The following is a 19894-nucleotide window of genomic DNA, read 5'->3' as shown; positions in this document are numbered from 1 at the left end:
AATTTACAAAACTATCCTTAAATAAGTTTATTAGTTTTTTCTTTTTTTTTAAAAGAGTTACTTTTAATAAGGCAATTAAAAAGGTACTCCAATTAGATTGATTTTTTAAATATTTGTTAGTTTCCTTTTCAAATAGTTTTAAAAATAAAGTAGGGGTATAATAGGAACATTAGTAAATTAATTAATTTTATTTTTAGAAAGATGACAATATTTTGGGACATTCCAAAATGAAATAGAGGACAATTAAACTGGGACGGAGAGAGTAACTTTCTTGTGTTTGGATAAAACTTAAGTATAGTTGCCAAGGTGTTTTACCTTAAATGCCTTGATTCAATTCAACCACATGGTTGCATTAATCAATACAGCACAAAAGTATTTCTTTCCTAATAATACTTAAATTCAACTATATAGTTCATTGACCAGTATAAAGTTAGAGTGGTTAAATTTAATTGGAAAAAATAGAGTTTTGTGGTTAAATTTAATTGGAGAACGTAGTAATCATACCTAGTGTACAAAACTACAACTTTTGTGAGGTATAAGAGAGGTTATAATAGGCAATTTTATCCTCATTTAGTTTTGGGGGAACATAGTACAACACATAAAAACTTGTACCTAAATTTCATCTTTGGTGAATATATTTCCAAACAATATATTAGATATCTTTAGTGTTTCTTATGGAGTTACCATGTACACTGAAATTGCATTATCTCAAAAATATTTTTTTCCATGCTTAAGGGATAAGTTTATACCTTCAAGATTGGACTTGTGTCCTTTAATCTAGTGCACTAGACACAACACAGGAACCACATGTGATCAAAAAATGCCAAGTGTTGAGCTTGTGTACCATCCAATGCACTGAAACCCTTGTTAAAGCCCTTGATGAAAGCTTTTAACGTTCCAGATTAGGTCTAGGAATTTATATTCTTGCTTTTCTTTCTCTTTTTAAAATTGAATACAATTGAGAGAGAGAGAAAAAAAAAAAAAAGAATTAGGGAAGACAAAAATAGGAGTATAAAATTTCAAAGAAGCCTCGTATCATAATTTCAAATGAATGACTGTTTATGACGGAAAATTATTAGGTACTTTCGGAGTACTATAAATGCGTACTTCCCCCTTTCACATAATGGTGAGTCCCACCATGAATTTAATTAGTGAGACCCACCATTTATATGAGAGGAGAAAGTACGCATTTATGATATTGCGAGAGTACACAATAATTTCCCATTTATGACTAGAAGGAAATTGGGAACATTCAGCAAAAAAGGAGGAGGAAATTGGGAACCTATCTTGATGAGATGGAGAATATGGAGCTGTCTTCACAATTCACACACGAAAATAGGGACTAATCTTGTGAACTTCACTATTGCCATTAGTTTAAACATGGAAAATAACGATCCTTGTGGGATTGGTGACAAAATAATTTGGGCAGCTCATGCTAAAGTTAAATGATAAATGACTCATTGAAGGGGATTTCCAACCAAATGATAGTTTCTAAGCCCTCATTATGTCAAACTGATTGGTAAACTAAACCCACCTCTATTAAAACTAAGCTGCAACTTTTGTTTCCAAAGCATCAACAAAAGATCAAAGTCTGCAGTGACTTGTTTAGAATTAGTTGACTTGACTCAAGGAACAGATACTCTTGCCTCATTACATGCTGGTTCAACTCTTTCTACAAGAAAATCATTATCTGAATAGAAAACTCGTCACTTGCAAAAGTTTGGCTACTCGCCATGGCTCTGCATCAATCATAGTTTCAACTCGACAGAGAGGAAACCCATATAAGAGACAACTACAAGAACTATATCAACACGCTAACCCTATTGAAGATTTTAAAGCAACATCGATTGCTCATCAAGTTTGCACCTAACCATTATGAGTTAGATTAAGATAAAAGACAGACAAAACTGCCACTGTACAATCTACCACAAAAAAGAAAAAAAAGAAAAAAAAGGAAATAGGTGCAACGGATACAGCCATCATACATCAGAGGCTGAACAAACAAGTTTAAACAAAACATGTATATATACCAAAATTGTGAGTTACGACTCTTCCTTGATGAAATAACTTTGAGGCAAGCAAAAATCTTCCTCATGATTCAGGAGTTCCACATCTTCATCATCTGGTTTCTGAAATTTAAAAGAACAGAAAAGAGCAAGATCAACATGTAAATTAATGGATCAGCTCTTGAAACAAAAAATCAAATAGATAGGGGGAGGGGGATTTTCTAGAATGCATATTTACAAATGCATATTTCAAAATTGCATATTTGCAATTAAGAAATTCATGTTTCCAAATCTATGTGTGTAATTTATTCTTCTAATTCATTCTTGCTCTTTATCCTTAGATAGTAACCTCCAACAAAGAGCTTTGCATGTCTATCAGCTACATTTACTTTCATATGTTCTCACCTAGTATCTAATTATTCTAACACTTCATTTATGTATGCCTACATCTTCACCTGAGCTACACTTTATTTTATGAACACCACGTTGGTCATCAAGCATTGCAATGCATAAAAGCATGGTTACCAAAATACCATTAAACCAAAAGATAAGTAGATAACTAGGTATTTTAATATTTGCAACATTTGAACTGCAAAATTTGATTGAGTGACAAATAGTTACTAATTTACATGGGGTTTAGAAAGTTAAGAGAAAAAGGAAAATGGGAAGGAGAATTCGAAAAAGAGAGGTCCATTGATTTTCTTTTTGTGTATAAAAATGAGTTCATAGCAATTGATGGCATTATGGGAGAAGAAAAAGATATGTATCATTTAAATTAATAAATACCAGCAATTCTAAGTTGTAGAAACGATCCAGTAACTGCAGGACCTCATCCGAAGAAAACGGTCGATCAAAGCTGTGACAAGAACTTAAATATTTTAAGAGCATGTACCAGAAAATGAATGTTCACAAAAATCTGTGCTCCAAAACCATGGTATAGTTTTGAACAAAAGAGATTTTTGAGACAAAAGAAACCTTTTCCGAAGAAATTCCATCAAACCAAAGAGGACAAAGTGACGATGTATCCCTGCATGGAAACAATTTGTTGAGTGCTCATCCATTGCTAGATATACTAATAAGGTAAGAACACAAATGGAAGTTGATGTACCTTAATTTTCTTAATAATAACAAGTGCATTACATGATAGAGGAATTTTTTCTTGACAATATGAAAGTTATTACAGTACCCCTTAAATTGACCTAAGCCATCAGATTCTATATGTACCAGGTTGTAAATTTAATTCAACAAAAACAAAAAATGGATACAAATACTCAAGATTTTCTGCCAAAACCAGACCATATATGAGTTCATTGGGAGTCATTAATCAGCTCTTTGCTATTTCATCATTGTCAATTAATAAAATAAAAAACTGCTGCCCAAGTATGGAGAAAAATACACTGATCGAACCTTTGCTATAATATAAAATCCTCAATGTCGTATATCAAATAATATAAGTTGCTTTTAAACATGCCATGCTTCTTTCAATTCATAAATTGATAATCTGCTTAATTCCTTTTTGGGTTAAAGTAGAACATCACAGAAATCTTCAATACATGGAGACAGCAACACTTAACCAAGGAGAGCAGATAACCTCATTTCTGCATTCCTCTGAGGAATTGTATCATAACATACCCCTCATTCAGTGTTTTTTCTATGCCAATTGTTACATACATACATACAAACAATGTTGCATTTCAAAACCATCTTCATGGAAATGTTCAAGTTGGTTATAGTTTGAACTGGAAAGCTTTGATGCTATAACTTAGAAACAAAAGAACAAAGCTAGATATAGTTCTTTAGGTGCTATACCTTAAATTTCCCAATTAAATTATTTCATGTGATTTCATTGGCCATATGATTTTGCTTGGATTGTCACCAAACCATTCATTGGCAAAAAAAAAACACAAACAAGAAGCTGATGCTCTTACATTCATTTCTCATCCAAAGTTCATTAAACCCTTCAAACTATCTTCAAGCATGACATATCAAATGTTTCAAGAAAACTGTCTCACCAAAGACAAATAGCAATCAAGAAAACTGTCTCAAACTCACACACACCCCTGAAACACAAATTGAACCTTCATGTTTCAAACTCAATGACACAGCTTTCCATTGGGACATAATTGATGGTTCATATAATATTCTTAAAAATTTTAAAGAAACACTTAAATACTTAATTTTTCACTAAACTATAAATTACACCCTCTAATTTTGAGCTATTTGTAATTCAATCCTTCAAATTTCAACCTTTTTTTTTTCATTCCAGTCTTTTAACTTTAATCAATTTTCAATTTAGCCCTTTCCGTCTACTCCCATCCAATCTCGCCATTCATTTCAATATTTGGTGGACAAAACGATGCTGATTAAACAGAAGGACTAGATTGCAAAAGAATTAAAGCTAAAGGACTAAATTGAAAATTTAAAAAAAATATATGAAATTTAAATAACTGAATTTCTAAATTAGCTTCCTTTTTTTTTTTTTTTTTTTTTTTGTGCAATATATTGCTTAAAATATTTTTTCTCCTTTCTCATTTCTTCAGAATAAGAAATTCAACACCAATTCACCAACACATAAATAAATAACAAAGATAAAGAAACATAGAAAATTTATAAAGTTAAAATTAAAAATTAAAAAAAATAAGAAAAAATAGGATAAACCTGCCTTGTAATTTAAAAGGTGGGTAAATTTCGAGAGCTTCCAACAGCCTAAGCTCCAATTCCACCTGCGATTGCTCCTAAAAGATTCACCATTCAATCACCAAAAAAAAAAAAAACAATATTTAGAGAGAGAGAGAGAGAGAGAGAGAGAGAGAGAGAGAACGGAATTGATACCTTGGGGAGAGAAGAAGCAGAGGAAGGAGGAGCTTTGCAAGGAGAGTGTACGGACATTCCGTCTTGCTCTTCGTCCCTTCCTTTCCCTCCTCCACTCTCAATTTCTTTCATTTTTTTTTTAATTTTTTATTTTATTTTATTATTTGTATTTCACACACAAACAGAGAAAAAAAAAAAAAGCACTGTGTTTTAGATTTTGTGGTGTTGTTGCAGTAAATTTTGTAAAAAGTGTTTCCAGTGTTTTTCTTTTTCTGGGATCAATTTTTGTTTTTTAGGGTTTTTGGGGTCTGATTCAGAACAGAGCTGCAAGTGTTAGTAGGTACTGCTATTGGGGAATTTTGTTGGGCCAGCCCTAATTTTGAGTAGAGGTGTTGGAGTGGGCCTAGGCGAAAATGTTGTGGTTTTGTTTAATGGATCCAAAACCAATATTTTTAGGGATGCCAAGGCCCAAGGGGGATAAGGATAAGGATAAGCTGGGTGTTTTGTCTCTGTCCCTTCTTTGGGTAGGGTATTTTGGGAAACATGTCACCATCATGGTTTTAAAAACCGAACAGAGAGCCAAACCTTATTTTTTCAAAATTCCTAGTTCAACTCGGTTTTTGGACTGGTTTTTTTCGATTGTTGATTGATTTTCACCAATTTTGGGCCTTTTTTCGGATTGAATTGGCCTTTGGTTCTTAGTTCAATTGGTCGGACCGGCCAGTCCTGTCTGGTTTTTAAAACATAGGTCACCATTTTATCGAGTTTAGTGCATAGAAGATCTAATGAAGTGGTTTGAGAGAGAGAGAGAGAGAAGGTTTAATTATATATTTTGTACTCAACTTTTGTTGTGTTTCAAAATTCTTTATTCACTCATTTTTGTTATTTAAAAAATGTCTTCCTTTCTTTGCTGCTATTAAAATTACTGAGATTTTGTTAAAAAGTCTTAACTCAAAATCTGAGAAAGAGTTAATGGCAATGACATTTTTTTTTAAACAACTAAAAGTATAATGATTAATTTTGAAACATTTCAAAGGAATTAAAAAAAATTATAAATTGTTTATGTATTAAAAATATATATACATATATATATATATAAATACAAAAATACAAAAATATATGTATTCTAAAAAAAATTATATATAAATGTGCTTTAAATAAATAAATATACACACACATACATATATATATATATATATAGAGAGAGAGAGAGAGAGAGAGAGAGAGAGTTGGGGGACAATATTGGGAGGAACAAGGTGGAATGAACAAAACCCATCCCTATCCTGTCGCTCCCTCTTTTGGGCAATATGATTTTATCTCTCTTTTATTTATTGTTTGAATTTTTTTTTTTTTTAAATTTTAAAAAAGAGTCTAAATTTATGCCATTTGACACATTACTTAGAAGTCTCCTCAATTAGCTTGCCACCTCACCACACTCTGACTTTATATCAAACTATTACTACTAATTCTTATAAAACAAAGTATTACTACTAATTAATTGGCATTTTTTTATAGGATGAATGCATTTACTTGATAGGAAATTATTGTGTACTCCCGGAGTACCATAAATGTGTACTTCCTCCTCTCACATGAATGGTGGGTCCCACTAATTAAATTTATGATGGAAACCATCATTTATATGAGAGGGGGGAGTACGCATTTATGGTACTCTAGGAGTACCTAATAATTTTACTTTATTATAATGATAAATATTAATAAGTATTTATTACGTTTGTGGCATTTATTAGTTTATATATAAAAAATTTAATAATTATGATCATTATTAATAAGTAATTATTATGATTGTGGCATTTTAAGAAAATATCACTTTGCAAGATTCTAATGGGGGATATAGTATATAATAGAATTTAAAATCAAAAGCTTTTATGGACCTCAAAACTCAAAAGCTTATATTTCAAAATATTATGAGGTCAATCAAAAGTCAATTTTTTTTTTCCCTGTCTTTTTCTCCAAAAAAAATAAAGTCCATTTTTTGTATTAACTATAAAAAAGTAGTACATCTTGAGTCAAAGGAGACTCCATCAAGTAAAATTATTAGGTACTCCCGGAGTACCATAAATGCGTACTCCCTCTTCTCATATAAATGATGAGCCCCACTATGAATTTAATTAGTGGAACCCACCATTCATGTGAGAGAAGAGAGTACGCATTTATGGTACTCCGGAAGTACACAATAATTTTCCTATAACAAAATTTCATATTTAGTCTAATAAATTATTATTGATAATTACAATAATTATCAAATTCATATTTAGACAAAAAATAAAAGAGAGAGAAAATCGTATTATGCTAAAAATTCTTGTACATTGCATAGGGTACCGACTAGTTATAATCAAAGTTAGAGCCTCTTTGGAGAAGATAGATCTTATGAATTTTTCAACTAGTTTGAGGCTGTAGTTTTGTATTAAGGTGTTGTAGATTTCTATGTTTTATGAAGGAAGAGAAGTCTTTGAACCAAGTATTAGATTTACAGACTCCAATTAAGCCTCTTGCAAACCAAAACAAAAAGAAAAGAAAAGAAAAAAAAGAAAAGAAAAATCTTACAATTGTTTTCAAGTTTACATCCTTTTCTTGGCTAGTTATAGGTAGCAATAGAAATGAAGTCCATGATAGTAACAATCACAACTGGCACAGTTTTCTTATCACTTTCTCATTTATGGCCTTGAAAGTTGAAATCTCATCATCTCAATAATGCAAATGTTTGTATAATAAGGATAAGAATGATGACAAATTGACAATGACCACCTGGGCATGCTAATGACGCTAGCTGACAATGCCAACAGCATGGCCATCCATTGCATGCGTCAAGCATCACAGGCCCTTTATTATTACTATAATAATACAGTAAAGGCTTTGCAAGCCCACATAATAAAATATTGTGATCTAATTAACTGAATAACTAACCTTCAAAAGTTGTAACCAACACTTGGAATTGTCAGCATGGGTCAACAGATTTTCCTCAACCCAATCTCCAACTAAGGTTCAATTCATATCTTCTAATATCTATTTTCCTAGCAATTGTTGATTAGTTCTGCTACCTGGCTTTATAGCATTTCAACTAATTATTTAACAAAAGAGCTTTGGCTTGTGTGATATGTCCTCTAGAAAGCATGCACCGAGACTTTTATAGATACAAGTATGACATAACGACATAAATAATTTCTAGAAAATTATAACATAAAAATGGCTAGAATGACATGAGTATAACATATTAAATGAAGTGTTCATGTTTCTAAGTATGTTCATTTAGAACTTTAGTACACTTGATAGGACATAAACGTAACACGTGTCTAAAATTGATCTTATATTGTCCATATACTAAAGTTCTCAACAAAAGCCTTGCCTTACCAAAAGAAGACTACTTTTTCTACTTTCTTTAAGCAAAAATCAAGACCAGATTCTTAGAAAAGCAATTCATGATGTTATATCCAACAATAATGGAGGTACTTTGTTTGGCATCAAAATTATTTTATTGGAATAACTTTTCTAGTCCAATGGCTCATAAACTTCTGTAGAGTTGAAATGAGTAATGACATTACGTATCCGTTTGCCAAAGATTATTTTTGCTAACTTATTTTACTATTCAAATTATTTATGCTACTATTCATGGCTCATAAACTTCTGATGATTGATGACAATGACTGAGTCATGTGATAGAGACATTGCCTGTGGTGGGAACCCAAAATGTCTATTTGCAATTGGTGAATCATTAGCCAAAAGGCCGACCCTGCAAGAGACAATGCCTCTTGTGCGTTCTAAAAACGCATTAAATCTTTTAATTATAAAATGCTTAAGAAAAATCTTTTCCATTGTAAAATAAAATAGAAGAGTGGTTTTTTTTAGGGGGAAAATAGAAGAGTATTTGATAAATCATTTATAAACTCAAAATTCATGATTCATTTGTCAAATACAATGTGAAATTCTATATCCACCCACACAATACACTCGATGAATTTAATCTAAATAAATTAGCCATTAAACCAAACTTTAAGGGTTAATTATAAACTTAATGAAACTTAAATTTTGGACTTATTTAAGAGAGAATATGTCATACATATGATATATGTATAATTGGATGTATAAAAAAATTAAGGTAAAATATAGTTAACACTCTTGAGATTTAGACTAATATCAACCAGATTCAAAACATTTTAAAATTTAATAATTTGGCCTCTAAACCATGACTTGTTTCTCCGCTCTCTGTCATGGTGAGTAGAAGTTAAGTTGGTTAGTTTTAAAATATCTTATACTTAATTGACGTTAACTCAAACTTCAAAGGTGTTAATTGTATTAAAAAAAAAAAGAAAACTTGTCACCAAACTCCTATTAAACAACGGTTCTTCACAAAACAAATGAAAGGCAGATACCATTTTAAGAGGGAAATTAAGAAAACAGAAAAGAATAAAAAACAACTACCCCATGTTACACTCACTCTCTCTGTCTCTCTCTTATTGAAAGTCCATCACCCAATGATCACTGTACCCAACAACTCCCATACGCTCTTTGCAACTAGTACTCAAAGTTCAAAGTCTCAAACTTTGATGCTTTTCATAGATTCCTGTTGTAACAGAAACTGTTTTTGAGTTTCTGTTTCACTTCCTTAAGCTTCAACTACATTCCCTCCTTAATTTTGTCTGGTTTTTCAAACCAAAACCCATTGTTTTCTCCGAATCTAGTTCATTATCTTCACAAAGAAAGAAAAATCCACAACAAATAGGATTTTCTATAGTTATAATATCTACTATTTTTGTTAGTTAAAAACAAGGAAACCAAATAGTACTCTTTCTAATTTATCCCCTGCATACAGTTTCTTGTTTTCAACGCTCTTTAATTTCATTGTACTTTGTATTCTTCCAAACTCAGAAAACCCACTAAGAATTGAAGCCCCTCAAACCATTTTCCTTATCAAAATCCCATAAAGTTTGTGTCTTGTTGCAAACCATGGCTTTAGTGACCAACGCATTTCAATGTTCAATCCAAACTTCAAGATTTTCTTCACTATACTTGTCACCCAAGAAAGTTACAACTAATCATGTTGTGCTCAAGACTCGGTCACTGGGTTCAAAGTCCACATGCTTGGCCTTTTCTCCACTGCCAGAGAACCAGGGACCTCAGAAACCTGTTGAATTCTCAGGCAAGGCCTTGAGATTTTCTGGTTGGAGTGAATTGTTGAGGCGGCGAGGCTCTGTTGAATTTCCGGTTGTGGCGGCCACAACCGCAGATGCTGACGGGTCTAATTCATCACTTCAATTTTCTTTTATTTAGTACTTAAGACTAAGTTTGTATGCTGAGAAAAAAACTAAAAGAAAGGGAATTTTTTTTTTGTTTGTTTTTTCACATGTAATTCTTAGCAACCAGTTTGGATTTTTATTTTGGGATCTGTATTTGTTTGATAATTGATAGTCATATTTGAAATTGCAGGTATGCCAAGCCTTCTAAGAGCTTTGCTGAGAGATATCCTGCACTGGTTACTGGTTTCTTTTTCTTTATGTGGTAAGCTATCATTGTATGTACATTTTTGTGTTAAGACTTGATACATTGCTTGTTCACAATAAGATATGAACTTAGGTGCCCAGTTGAATTTTTTGAAGGGTATAGCAATAGTTTGGAATTGTTTAAATTTGTAACGGAGGACTCAGTTAATAGAATATGTCACAATTTTTAACTAATTCTCATGTTTTGTTTTTGGGTGAAAAAACCATATGAGGGTGCAAGGGGTCAATGCAGCCTTAAATATACATACTACTATGTTCAGAGTATATGCACATTGCAATGTACTTTTAAATGTTCTTTCCTTGTCCTTTTTCACTTGAATAAAATGTATATTGCACCCACTAATCATGTTATTTTCTTTATTCTCATTGGTTGTGCTGTCAATTATTTACTATAAAGCGCATGAATCATACATGCCCTAATAAAATGAAGGAGGAGATTTTGTAAGCTAACATTATGCTGTTCTAATTCACTGACTAAACAATTGCACTTAATCTCTGAATGTTATACAATTCCATGTTTTCTATGCAGGTACTTCTTAAATGTCATCTTCAATATACTCAACAAGAAAGTCTACAATTATTTCCCATATCCATAGTATGCTTCTTTCACAATGCTTCATTTTCATTATATTGAAATTGTTGTGGCTTTTGAAAAATCTCACCCCATATGACAATTTGAAAATCTTGTATATCTTTTGCAGCTTTGTTTCTGTAGTACATCTCCTAGTTGGAGTGGTGTACTGTCTTGTTTCGTGGGGTGTTGGTCTACCAAAACGTGCTGTAAGTTTCAACTTCTGCGTTGGCTATCTTCTCTTCTCTAGGTACATGCATTAATGAACTTGTCTTACCCTGTATGCAGCCAATTAATAAGGAGCTCTTGGTACTACTGACTCCAGTTGCATTCTGCCATGCCCTTGGACATGTCATGTCTAATGTATCATTTGCAGCTGTTGCAGTATCTTTCACACACACCATTAAAGGTAGAAAATTTTGAGGAAAAAGCTTCTTTTACTAATTTCATTAGTATTTTACATCTATTGGCCTGATGAAAGTCCTTTTGGACATATCTTTGAGTGTGTGCATACATGTGTCTGTCAACATCTTATTTTATTTTTTTTATTTTTAAGCATGAGGGTTACAATGTTTTGGAGCAAATCAACAGCATCATATGTTCAAGTTGAAAGGACTGTGTCCAGTTGTCATTTTACTCACCAGATTGGATGTTCTGCAGCTGGGGCTCTCTTACTTTGTCAAAATTAAAATTTTGTTTGTGGTTCTTAACTGCCTCCTTGGCTTGATGATGGCAATGTTGTGGGTTGATTTTTGTTGGTACTCATTGGTGTATATGATCAACCATGTGTGCTTAAAGATGTAATGAAAATGTATTCCTGCATAGGTTCCTATTGGTGGAAGCTCCTAAGAAAAGCAATTGCAAGTAGATATAACCACATACATTTTTTTCATTGACATACATTTTAGTTTGTCTGTAACTTGTTCTTTCATTTAATTCCATTACGCTAATCTGAATTAATATAGATGTCATGATAATGCCTCTTTGATCAATAATACTCAACATTTTTGGTGAAGGTGAGAGACAGTAAATTTTATGATAGTTTCTAGTTCCTAACTAGTCTTGATGTATTTTCTGCAGCCTTGGAGCCATTCTTCAATGCTGCTGCTTCTCAGTTTGTTTTAGGCCAGCAAATTCCTTTGCCCCTCTGGCTATCATTGGCCCCAGTTGTTATTGGTAACTCTTTGGACTCCGAAATTCTCCCTTCTATTTACTTCTCTTATTGAAAGGACAGAAGCTTGATTTCATAAATCTGGCATGTGGGAGATATTACTGATGCTGCCTGTAATCTTGTCAAGAACTAAACACATACAGAACACACACACACACATCACCTCTCACAGACCCCACAGAATTGGGGGTTTTGTGCACTATATATATATATATATATATATATGTTTGTATGCAGTGCATGAGTGCATCTATGGATATGCATCTGCAGCCAATTTCTCAACCTTGGCAATGCCAGCTCACTACTTAAATCTGAATACAGTATAGAATCAGCTTTTATATTTCACCACCCACTACTGATATAGTCTGTAACTTTTATTGCAGGTGTATCAATGGCATCACTGACTGAACTTTCTTTCAATTGGACTGGTTTCATCAGTGCGATGATTTCAAACATAGCATTTACCTACAGGAGTATCTATTCAAAGAAAGCAATGGTAAGCACTTTCAGAAAACATGGTACTTGCTTAGGAATAAGTTCTGTTCTAATCTTATAAGTCCTAGAGCTTAGTTTCCAGGTTCATGTTATTGTATGCTGTTTGGCCTAGTTCATGAAGGTGGATAGTGATACAAGGGTTTTGTCTAAGAAAGCAAATGTTTTTAAGTTCTGTTGGCTATGGCATATCCTTGTGTCAAAATCTGTTGCAATCATGAATTTCTTCTGGAAAGCAAAAGGCAAGTTTAAAAAGCGTCTTTCGTATGGAACAAGTTATGTGAGCTCTAGTCAGAAATTTTCCTAAATAGAGTTATGTTTGATGTGTTAAATTACACCTTTGTAACTGCATCAGGTGACAAAGTGTTGTTGAGCTGCGTTGATTGATATCTTTAGGATTACAGAGCCAATGTTGGTTAATTGTATGTAAAACACCATGTGCTCTTGCCTCTTTCCTAGGATTATCAAACACCTTTTACAATCTTACTATAAATGATGCAATGTAAAACAAAGTTAAGAATTTCACCTGACAGATGAGGTATTTGGAAGGGAACTATTATATTTGATTCAACCCTTAAGTACATCAAGATTCTATAATCCCAATAGCCACAACTATTTCATATATTAGCCAACCGAGCAACTATTGTGTGAAAAATTCTGGGATAAATTAAGTGGAGGTAATACATTTCTAGTTCTTTCTACATCCATTGACCATTAGTCCAAGTTGTCTAATTAATCCTTTTATTTTTAACAGACAGGAATGGACAGTACAAATGTGTATGCTTATATTTCAATTATTGCTCTCTTGGTTTGCATTCCGCCAGCGATAATTGTAAGTTAATTTATCTTGAATATTGTATAAAGTTTTGTTAATCTATTATCTCAATGTTTCAATCAAAGTTTATTACAGATAACCGTGGGATTACTTGGATTCCTTTCAGATTGAGGGCCCCCAACTTATGCAATATGGTTTTAGGGATGCTATTGCCAAAGTGGGTTTATACAAATTCCTCTCTGATCTGTTCTGGATTGGCATGTTTTATCATCTGTACAATCAGGTATGCTATAGAACATGCCATATTCAACTGCTCCTTTAATCTAAAGGTATATGAGATCTCTGTGTTTGATATATGTTGATGTTGACTTGACCTCTCAGCCTTCCAATTTGCTTCAACCCTCATCTGGGTTTGTGATATTACCCCCTCATCAGATCATTAGTACTTGGTTTTCTTCTTACTCAGCTACTTCTTCATGACCAATCAATGTGGATATTGAAGAATGCTATCATTTGAAAAGACTTAAGTTATAAAGTAGAAAAGCTGCATCATTAAATTATGGCATTTATCTCTTCATATTCCACTGTACATAAATTTGCATTTGAATGGACCATGGATGAGTTGTTGAACATGTGCCTTTACTTGGGTTGTTTAACCGTGTACTTGTCTAGGTGTCTGATAGAAACACAATATGACTCAATATCTCAAGCTTGATGCAGGAAAATAAACTCTAAAAATGGGACTTGCGTTTGGGAAACAAAAATAAGAATTTTTTTTAAAAAAAAAAAGATAGGATCTAGGTATCAGGAAAAGCAATGAAAATAAAATAGAACCAAGGTATTACCAACTAGGAATGTTTGTAATCAGCACCAAGCATGGACGAAGCATAGGAACTTAGGAATCACCATCTAGGCTTGCTTAGAATCACCACCAAGCACTTGAAGCAAGCTTCCAACCCAAATTTTATAAAATCCATCAACTGCCTACAATAGTGAATTTTGGGCCCTTTGAATAGGATCCCAAATTACATAAAAAATGTAAACAAAGTAAATTCATAATGAGATTGCATCATATATGGATATAAAAATATAATATAATCAAAGCTGAAAACCCTCTAATAGCATCAATCACGATCAATAAAGTCCAACAAAATCAATCAGCACTTAACAGTTGCAGTTTGGTATTTCTGAAACCTTTTTTGGTTCCTCTGCCCCAGATAAAGTATTTTGTTGGAGCACATTCTTCTGTTTCCTAACTTCAGGTTTGAAATTACATTGCAGGTTGCTACCAACACTTTAGAACGTGTTGCACCACTTACACATGCTGTTGGAAATGTATTGAAGCGAGTTTTTGTCATTGGATTCTCTATTGTTGTATTTGGTAATTGCTCATTGGTTATTTATGACATTTATACGCAGTGTTAAATAAGCAACTCTGAAAATTCAGTGTACTGGAAATTTTAGATTTGATGTCATATCCCTATGGTTTCAAATTTCACAGGCAATAGGATATCCACACAAACTGGAATTGGTACTATTATAGCAATTGCGGGTGTAGCCATTTATTCCCTAATAAAGGCAAACATAGAAGAGCAAAAACGGGTAATATTTCTATTCTGTTTGTGATATTTTTTCCTTTATTTGTGAAATTGAATGAATTGAAAGGAAAGTTCATCCACTAATTAGGTAAAACATGGATTGTTTTTTTCTTGAGAAAACAAATGTTCTTCAGAGCACGTTTACAAAAACATGATTGTTTACTGCATAACTTGAGCCATTATAGACAAATGTTATTATATTCAATAGGCATTAGGCTATGCTGCCACATTATGAAATAAAACCTAGGCATTTCACATTACTAGATAATTTTATTATAGTGCATTTCATCCAATGTGTTTGGGAATTTTTAAAGAAGGAATGCAAAGAAAACAAATAGATAATTTTACTAGTATATCAATCAACTTCCAAACAGTGGATGGAATGGAAAGGATTCTTTTCATTCCATTCATTTCTATTCTTTATCTGCCTGTAAAGCAATATTCGACTTCTGCCACCCCCAAGTTATTCTAGTACACGTTTAGGCTTTAAAGTTTAGACCCTTTTTGCAAATCAAATAATAACAATAACAATCAACACCTTTAGACCCTTCGATTTTATTTCTAAATATTTCTTTTAGCATTTGAAATGAGCATGAACTGAACTGTGATAGACCAAAATTATTATGTATCTTATCTTCAATTTTTCCCCCCTTTTGAAGAAGCCATTTTTTGACTTGGGCCTCACATATATTACTTAAACTTTTCAGAAGGCTGCAGCAACTTCCACATCATAGGGCTGCACTGTTGCATTGACTATGGAAACCCTGTATATTAATGAGGGTAGTGAGGATATTCATAAAACTTGTTTGAGATGATATCTTTGGATTCAGGCAGTACAGATCTGGTACTGCTGTTTAAATTGGATGGTTCAAGTTTCCAAGCCGTTGGTGGATTCTTCCATTAAAATAACAGCTCTGGGAAATAGAGAAAAGAATAAGATCAAAACGGAAGTTTTTTTACAAATTCTAAGAGCTCATATTGTATTTCAAAATTGTACCATTTCAATTTTATCAGGTGTGTTAGAAGAATGCACTGTTGTAATGGAAAAGCTTCAATTTGGTCTCTCACACACACAACTTTGTTAGATGTTTTAGTGGTAGGTCTTAATTTAGTGGACCTACTTGATGACTCAGTAATTTAAGAGGAGAAAATCGATTTAAAAAAAAAAAAAAAAAAAAAAAGTAATTCCATATAATATATGATTAGAGCTTGATGGATTTGCAATGTCCCGAGAGGGGAATGTGGAAGCTATAGATTAAATTGCAACAGCCATTTTTTGTTTTCTTTATTAATTGATTTTGTAGTCTGTCTTGGAAAATTCATCACATATCGTAATGGTTAGAATTATTTGAATTATTTTTGTAACCCATTATTTTTATGTTATTGTTATAAGTATATTGTGTTATCAATTATTGTAATGAGTTTATGCAACATAAAAATTAAAAAATAAATAAACAATTATACATAAAATAAAATACAACGATGTACATGGTTCGGTCTAAGGCATACATCCACAAGCAGGAGAAAGTTTTACCATGAAGATGGTAAGATTACAAAGGTTGGGTCAAGTTTTATGAATCCCATTAATTGTTATTTCTCCTAAATCTGTCATCGAATAATCTAACCAATATTCTCCTATTTGATTTGGTCCATTTGAAATCTGATTGGACATGTTTGTAATCTGATCTAGCGTATGATCTGGTATACCTATAGTTTGATTTAGCAGATTTGTAGTATGATCTATCACAGTTATACTCTGACTTGACACATTCTCTTCTTTTTTAGAATGCCTTCTAAGTCTGCAAATCACCAGATCTCCTGTCTGCACACAAAAAATGAGAATTAAGAAAGTAGTATTAAAAAAAGAAAGAAAAAGAAGATATATGAGACACAAATAAAGAATGTAACTTTAAACCAAACCCTAAATAATATTCATAAATAAAAAATAATAATATAGGAAAAAAATAGAAAAGAAGATATATGAGACACAAATACAAACAAAGAAATAGAAAAATAGTATGTCAAGAATATATTTTAAAAAAAAGGTCAAGAAACTAAACTTAAACCAAACTAATCATATGTGAAAAGGCCTCACTTTAAATTATCATCTTAATCTCTAATATTCCTTATTTAGAAGTTTTCTAGAAAGAAAACACAAAGAAAGAAAAGGAAATTAGAGATGATTAGTAAGTACCTTAGCGTGTTGTAGTAAAGACTCATCAAGGCTAATCTCATGCAATATCCAGCGATAGCGGTGGTTGTTTTCGTCATCTTTGGCCTTGGACTTGTCGGTCTTGACGTTGTTTTTCTCATAATGGTAAGTCTTTTTCACTCCGATTCTTTTTCTTTCGTTTTGGTCGACACAGTAAAAAATATCGCTGGAATTTCCATCTCCTTTCCAACAACCTTTGCCGATGCTTCTCTTGCAACGGTTGGACTTGGTAGAGACTCTCTTCAATCTTGTGAAGAAGAACATCTCTTCTTTGTTTCGTATACAGTTATTACCTCTTTCCATCTTCTCCCAAATCTGCCATGGTTCTTCAGTGCCGTAAAGATCGCGTTCTGGGATTACTTCATGGCATTTACAGTAGGAAATTTCCGTGGCCTTGGGATGAAGATAGTGAGTCACTAGCACTTCGTCTAGTGGATCAAACACGAACCCACCTGGCCATTCAAGCGTCGATGAAGATGATAATTCAGCCTCCATTGTTTGACTCTTGCTCTCTCTTATTCTCAGCTCGCTGTGTTTCTGAAAATGTGCTTTGTGTGAGTGTAGGTCCGTAGGATAGGTTTAACACAGTATTAATTTATATGTATTTTTGCAACTTCGTTCCTTTTCTGTACGGATACGGATTCCTTGCCAAAAAAGAAAAAAAAAATGGCACTTGAGTCAGCCCTAAATCTTAACCGACTCTAATTAGAGTTAGAAAGTATACGATTAGTCACATATCCCACGACACAAACCCTAAAACATTTTAGTCAAAAGATTGTTATCGTTCTTGGTTTCAGATGGAAAAGTCAGCTCTAGTACTGTGTAGAATTGTAGGTGATAAAGCGTGCGTATATTATTATTATTATTTTGGATGAAAATATGAGTTGAACCGTGATATTGTTTAATTAAGAAATAGAAACCAAAAACCGATTGGGTTCTAGTCAGTAGCGGCTCTAAGAATTTTTCTCAAAATATTCCTTAAAAAATATAAATTACACAATCTAATAAAAAGATAAATTCATATATTGACAATAACAATAAAAAAAAACACGCAAATACATAAAGTTTACAATTTCCTTTTATGAGTTTACATATTTTAAAATCGTTGCATGATGTTCAATTATTAATGCTATAAGCTACATCTCTTGCAATGTATACAACTAAGCAATCATTCATCCACTGATCTCCCATTCGATTGTGCAGTTTATTCTTTATATATTTCATTGTTGAAAAACTTCTTTCTACTGTTGCAGTAGCGACAAAAAGAGTCAAAACTAACTACATAAGCAAATAGACTAATGGATAAGTGTCATGCTTCCTCGTCTTCACTAACTTTTCAGCAAGTTCACCAACTCCTTGAAACTCTAAAAACAAGTCATTGCTATGCATATCAAAAATATAATTCTGAAGTTGAGAGCCAAGTGCCAAGATATTTGTCCTAGAAAAATCAGATGGATAGAACTTTGCTAGACGTATCAACTTTTCCTTATTAAAAGTCACAAATGAATTACTTGGATTCAAGAAATCCATACAAAGTAATAAATCGGTTGATGAGCAAAACAATGGACATAAAATGCTGACTTATTCTCTTTCAAAATCAAAGTTTTGAGACCATTGATATCACCTTGCATATTACTAGTCCTGTCATAACCTTGCTCACATAGTTTTGATAAACTCAAATTATGTTCACAAAGTAAAGATTCAACAGCATATTTGAGTGACAAAGCGGTGGTACTTGCTACATGTACAATAATAAGGAACCCTTTTTTGTTCACATAACGAAGAACGATGGCCATTTGCTCTTTTACTGAGATATCACGTGACTCATTAACTAATATTGAAAATAACCCATTATCAAGATCCTTGATGATGGCTTTGGATGTTTCACGTGCAACTGCATTCACAATATCTTTTTGAATTTCATGGTGGGTAAGCTTGCAATTTTTCAGAGCTTTTTGCAACACTTCATTGATAGATTCATATTGATCCGCCAAAAATTATAGAAGCTCAAGGAGATTTCCTTTATCACTTGAACCTCCAGATTCATCGTGACCATGAAAAGCTAACCCCCTGCATAAAAGGAATCTTATGCAATCAACTATTGCATTTAATTGAATCCGATATTCAATTTTATCTTGATTTGATTGCTTAACCAAAATACTTTGAATGTGTTGCTTTTCCTTCATTAGATCTTCACTCTTCTTGAACTCCTCCAACATGGGATGATAACTTCTTTTTCTGATTCTAAAGTTTGAATCCCTTCATTACAAAAGGCTAAGCTCATGCAAGATTCAGTGCCAATGGTGGTAGTTGAACTTGATATTGTTGATGGATCATGATTGAGTTATGGTTCTTCTCATAACATAACATAAGTCGTAAGTCTTTTTGAGCACTCCAATTCTTTTGTTTTCAATCCTATCAAAAATATCACTGGAATTACTATCACCTCTTCAACCTTGTGAACAACGTCTTCTTCCAACAATTTAATTTATAAAGGGTTCAAACATGTTTAATTAATTTTGAATATTTGTGAAACTTTTTAAATATTACTTATAAACCTAGAAATCTAGAATTATAAAGTTTTTGTAATAAAAGACTATTAAATAAATAATTTTTTTTTAAAGAAAACTTTTGCCCGTAACATGTGTGATTAGGATAATAACTTATTTGTTAGCTTCTTTTTCTCAATTTATTTAGACACACATTTTTAAAATTTCATTAAAAAAATAATTAAAGATATAA

General features: G+C 32.5%; 3 protein-coding genes across 4 annotated transcripts; 1 reads left to right on the top strand and 2 right to left on the bottom strand.

Moving 5' to 3' along the window:
• Window positions 1-1710: 1710 nt before the first annotated feature.
• LOC115979600 lies at window positions 1711-5009 on the bottom strand. Of its 2 annotated transcripts, none has more exons than XM_031101653.1 (5): window positions 4839-5009; window positions 4669-4741; window positions 2982-3033; window positions 2793-2862; window positions 1711-2129 (listed from the first exon to the last, which is right to left on the bottom strand). In XM_031101653.1, exons 1-5 carry the CDS (start codon window positions 4947-4949, stop codon window positions 2043-2045), a joined length of 393 nt encoding a protein of 130 aa, XP_030957513.1. In that variant the 5' UTR covers window positions 4950-5009; the 3' UTR covers window positions 1711-2042. The 2 variants fall into 2 exon arrangements, with proteins under 2 accessions (XP_030957513.1, XP_030957515.1); XM_031101655.1 differs by having other exon boundaries at window positions 4669-4729.
• A 4203-nt stretch (window positions 5010-9212) lies between these two features.
• On the top strand, window positions 9213-16228 carry LOC115978968 (triose phosphate/phosphate translocator, chloroplastic-like). The gene is made up of 12 exons (XM_031100900.1): window positions 9213-10069; window positions 10260-10331; window positions 10863-10928; window positions 11035-11113; window positions 11193-11313; window positions 11985-12080; window positions 12459-12571; window positions 13322-13399; window positions 13509-13625; window positions 14624-14723; window positions 14844-14944; window positions 15648-16228. Exons 1-12 carry the CDS (start codon window positions 9780-9782, stop codon window positions 15672-15674), a joined length of 1260 nt encoding a protein of 419 aa, XP_030956760.1. The 5' UTR covers window positions 9213-9779; the 3' UTR covers window positions 15675-16228.
• A 276-nt stretch (window positions 16229-16504) lies between these two features.
• Window positions 16505-17647, bottom strand: LOC115981422 (NAC domain-containing protein 79-like). The gene is made up of 2 exons (XM_031103556.1): window positions 17135-17647; window positions 16505-16762 (listed from the first exon to the last, which is right to left on the bottom strand). Exons 1-2 carry the CDS (start codon window positions 17645-17647, stop codon window positions 16505-16507), a joined length of 771 nt encoding a protein of 256 aa, XP_030959416.1.
• Between the last annotated feature and the right edge of the window lie 2247 nt (window positions 17648-19894).

The sequence above is a fragment of the Quercus lobata genome, chromosome 3 (assembly GCF_001633185.2).
Source record: "Quercus lobata isolate SW786 chromosome 3, ValleyOak3.0 Primary Assembly, whole genome shotgun sequence".
Classification (NCBI taxonomy): Eukaryota; Viridiplantae; Streptophyta; class Magnoliopsida; order Fagales; family Fagaceae; genus Quercus; species Quercus lobata.
Note: the sequence above shows the minus strand (reverse complement) of the source record. Positions and strands in the feature narration are given on the sequence as shown.